The 7,159-nt window shown below is 29.0% G+C and overlaps 1 protein-coding gene across 1 annotated transcript; it reads right to left on the bottom strand.

Moving 5' to 3' along the window:
• Positions 1–4,982: 4,982 nt before the first annotated feature.
• Positions 4,983–5,963, bottom strand: LOC107057883 (uncharacterized). Its single transcript, XM_015302972.1, has one exon. The coding sequence runs from the start codon at positions 5,961–5,963 to the stop codon at positions 4,983–4,985; it is 981 nt and encodes a 326-aa protein (XP_015158458.1).
• Positions 5,964–7,159: the final 1,196 nt, after the last annotated feature.

A 7,159-nucleotide genomic window follows, 5' to 3' on the forward strand; every position in this document is an offset into this window, starting at 1 on the left:
TATATATATATATATATATAGAGAGAGAGAGAGAGAGAGAGAGATGAAAGAAGAAACAATCTAACTAATTTGATTCTAATTATGTCACCACTTAAATGACTTCTAACTAACCTGAAACTGACTCTAACCAACTAACAACTAATAACTGTGACATATAAAGCTAAACAAAGAAACCTTTAATAATGATAACAAAGTAAAAAAGACTTATAATATATAATTTTAATTAACAATTTTAGGGGACACATATTTGATTTACGTCAATATTACTTAATAATAAATTTGATTAAAGTATAACGGACTCTGATTTTTTAAAATTATCTTTTCATAAATATTAATTTTGAACTTATATTATTGTCCTTTAATGTACCTGATGGTGTAAATTTTTTATACATCGACTATGTACAAAACTTAAATACTTTTATTAAAGGGTTGAAAATATAATAGTCAATTAAGTTGTAATTTGTTATGCTTTGCAAAGATGGAGCAAAATTCAAATTTAAAGAATCAACTTAAAATCATTTGGCCAAATTTGAAAGCTGGGTCAAGCATTCGATTGTTGCATTTTGGGAGAACAAATGGATAAAACATGGATATTGTACTTGATACATAATCCCCGTTACTCAATACTTTGAAATAGTTATAAGGGTAATCCGATGATGATGAATCTAATTGACTAGGAGTACATTCATCAGAACATTCCTAAATCTCATATAATACATGCTCTTTCTAATCTGGTTGGACCTAACATTAATGTATACCTCTCGTGTTTGGTTAATAGAACTGGATACATGCTTCATCTTTCTAAAAAAGGTGTACCTTTGTTTGGACTCAGGGGTGACACACTTCATTACCTGTCCAGGACCACTTAAAAATATATTTTGTGGACGAACAATAAGATATTCCTTCACATTTTTGAGCTTACTAATTTAGTGATGTACGTGTGTATCACATCTAAAAATGCACGTGTAGCGCACGAAATGCATGTGTGACACATGGAGTGCACGCGTGCACAAAATACACGCGTGCCGCACAAAATACACATGTAACACACAAAATACACGTATGACACACATAAAAGCTAGTGTATATATGTGAAAATCTTATAATTGACATATATATGATTAATAATTATAAGTTATGACATTATTCTTTATCTTTCAAGCTATAACAATAAAAAATTGTAGGTTGTAACATTTTAGTAAAATAAAAATATAATTTAAAATAACAATAAAAATTAATTAGTGTGAAAAATAAATAAGATAAAACGAATGTATTAGTAGTAAATAATTTGAATTCATTAATGATAATTAATAGGTGGCATAAAAATAGGAGATTCATAAAAAAAGAAATATTTGTTTTCCTTGTTTAACTCAGAGCAGTTAAAATTCGTTCAAAACATATATTTTTTTCCCGAACATTTCTCTCTCTTCTCAATTTTTTCTCTAGTTAGTCGTCATTCTCAACTAATTTCTATTCGTTTTTATTCAATAATCTACTACCATCTCTAGCATGATGGTAGATGAGATCCTTCAGGTTAGTGTTCTTTGGAATTTTTTATTGTATTGGTATACTAACCAAACATAATAAAAAAATAAGAACAATGATACTGCAAAAAAATATATTCAGATTTTGTTTGTGTATAATAGTTTTAATTATGGTGTTTTTAAATGAAGATTTATTTTTTGAAATTACATAAAATTTGTTTGAAAATAGTATAGATTTTGGTATGAACATTCATTTTTTTTTGTATGTTTTTGGTTTAAAAAATTACATAAAATTTATTTGAAATTGGTATACTGGTTATACCATGTTGGTACGATGTTGGCATTATATTGGAATGAATTCGTATACTCATTATCTAATAAATGACAATTAATAGTTAGAATTAGTAGTTATTTGGTATTATATTGGCATGAATCTTCTGTGAAAAAGTGACGGCTTATGTGATGAATAGTTATAATTTTAGCATGAAAAGTGTATGAAAAGTGTGCATGAAAATTGTATGAAATTTGTATACTGATTTCATATTTTTTTTTGTGTATAATAATTTTAATTCTGGTGTTTTTTTAAATGTATAATGTTATATTTTGGTATGAATATTGAATTTGTTCATTATTTGTCTGATCCATATTTTATTTTTTGGTGTGTTTCTGGTTAAAATAATTAGATAATTATTTTTTGAAATTTGTATACTACAAATACCAGACATGTATAACAACTGATAATTTGTATACTACTAATTTGTGAATGAATACTGATTAAAAATGTCTACAATTTAATCTGTTCATTCTTTGTATGAAAAATTATTGATTTTTTGGTATGAATCTGGTGTAAAAATTGACGTAAGTTTTGCATGAAATTGGTATAATAGTAAAATCAAATTTGTATAGAAATTTATAGTTTTTATGGCACAAATCTGGTATGATTCAATTTTTATTTTTGGCATTATATTTATTGGTCTGAAATTGTGCATAGTAGTGGGATGAAATTGGTATACTATTTATTTAATAAAAAACAATTACTAGTTATAAATTGTATGATTTGTATTCTTTTTGGCATGAATCTTGTATGGACCAGTTTTTACTTTTGACATGAAATAGGTATAGAAAGTATGCATAAAAATGGTATGAAATTTGTATACTGATATAACATATGTATAAAAGTTATTTGTACTTTTGTATCCTATAATACCGACACAATATTTTATGATGGAACAGGAAAATATGCAATTCAAAAAGTGTCGGAGCATAAATTATTGCCGCTTGGTTCAAAAAGACTGTAGGGAGACCACAACTTGAACGCTTAAAAGGGTTTGTTGATTTGAAATTCAAGAGGTCTAAGCTTACATGGAGTACATGTCGCCGGGAGGGACACAACAGGAAGACATATTCAAATTACCCTATTGAAAAAAATATGGTTTATTTTTATTTTGATTTGGTTGTTTTATTGTGACAAACTCATATTTTGATTTATTTTGTCTTTTAAGTTAATGATTTATACATTCCGAACATTTATTATGAGTATTTATTATGAGTACTAATTAATCATTTGTGTATTCAGTGTTTTTTAAATGTATAGTAAAAAACTAGGTAATGCTGGTATGCTATTGATATCGACAGGAAAAATTAAGTCAAATCTTAGTATGAAATTAGTATACATTTGGTATCCAACTGATGTCCAAGTGATAAAATTGAAAAAAACATGTAATTGAGATTTTAACCGAAATAGTCAACCTAAAACTAGTTAATGTTGTATCCAATTTACATACATTTGGTATGAAGTGATATCCCATTGGAAAAATTGAAAAAACAACACGTAATTGAGATTTGAACCGAAATAGACAATCTAAACTAGTTGATGTTGTACCAAATTGGTATACATTTGATATTTAACTGATATCCAATTGAAAAAATTGAAAGAACAACATGTAATTGAGATTTCAACAAAATTAGTCAGCTTAAAACTAGTTAATTTTATACCCAATTGATATACATTTGGTATCAAACTGATATCCCATTGAAAATTCATCAAAATCAATTTCACCACTACCATCCTTGTCAACATCAACAATCATCTGCTCAACTTGCTGAAAACAAAAGGTTTGTCATGTAATACTAATAAATCATGATCCAAAAGAAGACGTAAATAAATACCAGACTGAGTGTTTTCAAAAGGAAACTAAAAGGATTCAATGGGTGACGGTTTCTAGTATCCTTTCTTGACATCATTCTACTTACGCTTGCCTGATGATGAGATACACAGGTAGGCAAAATACATGTTGTTCACAGGTAAAAGAAAAAATTGACAAAAATATAAAATGAGATCTTACCTTTATTTGAAGTGTGCAATAAAACATGAAAATCATAAGATCTACAGGTAAAACCACAACATACTTTAACACATTCTTTATAATTACGATTTTGAGTTTGGATTGAGGCTTGTCAACTATGCATGTAGTTTATTGAAATAGAGGTCAAACCTTTTACCATAAAATCCCGTGCTAGCTAAAAATAGTGGTATAATTGTGCAAGTTTATCAATTGCTTTCTCCACATTATTTGTGTGTAGATCTCCTCCCATCATTGAATCATATACATGTGGAAGAGTTCTGCTGATTTTCTTTTTGAATGAAGCAGACGAACGTTGAAGGTGGTGAGAGAGAAAAAGTTAGTTCTCTGTAAAAGAGGAACGTGGGGGTGTTGGGTTTTTAATCATTATTTTCTCACATTTATTATTTATATTTGTCCTTTTTGAGCATGAATTTTATGAATTTTGTTAAATAGTACTCCCTCTGTCTCAATTTATGTGATTCACTTTCCTTTTTGGTCCGTCCCAAAAAGAATGACACATTTCCTTATTTGGTAAATATTTAATGACATTATCCCTATTTTACCCTTCTTGAATCTCATTATTTCAATAGTTGCACTCTTTTAATTTAAAGAAAAAGTTATTGAAATGCAGTAAAGTACAACTATTTTTCTCTTTTTACTGATAGTCAACAGTACTTTAACACTTTTATCAATACTTTGTCACAACCTATTCTTTCTTTTCACCACTTTATCATATTCTTTCTTTTACACTATTGATAGAATTGTGAAGTACTCCATGTGACTGTAATTTTATTTTTATTTTTAAAAATTAAAGAATGTACGATCAAAAGTTGTCCTAACTTAAATTTTTTTTGATGAATGTTTCTTCATTTTTCTGTAGTTAAGATTTACAATAAAAATAAAATAAAAATTTTCAAATATAAACTTCAAGAAGTAAAATTTTCTTACATTTACCAAAATGAAAATTTTACTTCAACATGTTGAATTTACAATGTCTCAACAAAAACTTTAAACTATTCCAAAAGTAAATTACACTTTGCAAGATTTTAACAAAAACATTAAACTATCCAAAAATTAAATTAAATTTGCAAAGTTCTAATATAAACATCAAAATGTACAAAAAACACAAGTTGTTTTAATACTTGTAATCTCATCACTGTTGAAGTAGAGTTAAAGCTTGATTAACAACATCAACATCACAACGAACTTGAAGTAGGAGATCATTTTCTCTTTCGAGTCTTTCTTTGTTCATATGAGACACTTTGTAGTTATTGCCACCACTATCTTTCATCACCTCATTCATACAACATTGCAAAGTCAAAAATACATGATTGAGTCGTTCTATTTTCATTTCATTGAATGATTTTTCAACAACCTCCACTAATTCATCAACATTTGAAGGAGCATTTTGATATTGAAGAGATTGAATTGCTCTAAAAAATTCAAGGTCCAAAACGTTAAGATCAGGACTATTAGGGGGTTGAAAGCATAACTCAATATCAAATCCATCTCGTTGAGCGGCTTCCATGAATTCCAAATCATTAACACCAATATGTGGTCTTGCATTATCTTGTTGGATGAAAATGGGTGCACTTGACGTTGAAGCTGGCCATTTTGATCGAATGGCTGGAAGAACTTTCTCTATCAAACAAGCTCTTGTGATATCTTTAGTCACCGATAAAATCGGTTTTGTTTCGATAGTTCCTGCTGTACGATTTTTGCTATTCCGTTTGGCTGGTTCCTTAACTACAAATGGAAAAATTCCTATTTTTCCCGAAAATAACTCAACTCCATTAACGTCAAATCTAGGACGTGCAACAGCTACCATAAACATAACTTTTGTGATAAAAGTTTTACTTTTGCAAGAACGATACGGATTAGACTCTTCTTCTTCGGGAAGAAGGTAATACCTTTCAGATTTTTTCGATAAGTAAAACCATTTTTCATCGATATGGATATAATTAAACATGTCTATAAACATGGGATTTGAGTGAAGTGGACTCTGATCAATCATTGAGAGGCAAAATCGAAGTCTCGCCTTTTTGTTTTCTTCGGTCAAATGCGGTTTGATGGCGTTGGTGTGTGGCCTAATTGCACCTTCTTTCACACGTCGAAAAACTGTTGATTTTTCCATATTTATTGCAAAAGAAAGAGATCGAATATTTATTCGACGACATAGTGGAATTTCTTTGAATTGGTTGATATCGACTTGTATGCGTTTTCTCCCAACTCTGCCTGCAAGATTAGTAGAAACATTTAACATGTCACCATTAGCAACACATAATCTAGCTTGTCTCCAAATACGATCAATTGTACTTCTTGATGTGTTGAACAAAATACTTGCTTCCTTTACAAAACCATGTTTAAGTTTTCCATTCTTACTTTCTTTCAAAAGCCACTCCGCAATTGCTCGACGGTCGTTCAGATTCAATCGCCTTTTTGTGGTAATTGGGTCTTCTGAAAATTCAACACTCATTTTAAGATCACTAATTGGAAAAACTGTAAAAGGAAGAATTGAAAAATTAAAGATGAAGTATCTCTACTTATATGGAGTCCATTAGCTAATATTTTAAAATTTGGCAAAAAATTTGGCGCTAGAAACTGAAAATTTTAATCTTTCCCCACATTTTTTTTATGTTATCAATTTTTTGAAACTATAATTAAAATCATGAAAAAAAAGTACTTTTACCTGCAATGGCAAAAACTTAATCATTTTGGAGTCTTTCTTTTTCATTGAAAGATTAAGGAAGAGATAATGGAGAATGGAGAGTGGAGAAGAAAGAAGAGAGAGAAATGAATATATTGGACTCTTTTAAATTTGTATTAATGACTGATGTGACATTAACTTATGAGAGAGAGAAAAGTCATAAACTTTTCTATTCAAAGTCAGATATAGTATTTTTTTTTATTTAACAATTTAGATTTATTAATAAGGGAATTTTCGGAACATTGTAGGGTCTTTCCATTTTTCTTAAAGTTTGTGCCAAATCAAAGTACATCCTATAAAATGGGATGGAGGGAGTCTATTTTATTTGTAGGATTAAATTGGTGGAAAAATGAAGAAGTTTGAAGCTAAAACGAATTAGTGATGAAAGGTTGAAGAAGGAAATCAAGCAGATAGCTTAATGGATTAAATTTATTAAAATAATATATTTCTATATATGGTGCAAAGATGAACGCCAATTCAATTTGAATTAGGCTTATGACTGCCACGTGTCAGCAGCGAAGGCCATCTAATTATTTGGAAGGCGGCGGCAACAAAATATTCCAGAAACAACAAATAAGTTACGGAAATCAATTCCTTCCGGGTTTTGATTTCCTAATTTGTTT

This window comes from Solanum tuberosum, unplaced genomic scaffold, assembly GCF_000226075.1.
Source record: "Solanum tuberosum cultivar DM 1-3 516 R44 unplaced genomic scaffold, SolTub_3.0 scf00002, whole genome shotgun sequence".
NCBI lineage: Eukaryota > Viridiplantae > Streptophyta > Magnoliopsida > Solanales > Solanaceae > Solanum > Solanum tuberosum.

Excerpts from the sequence above, each read along its gene's own strand:
- LOC107057883 (XM_015302972.1), bottom strand. The coding sequence starts at position 5,963 with ATGGAAAAATCAACAGTTTTTCGACGTGTGAAAGAAGGTGCAATTAGG.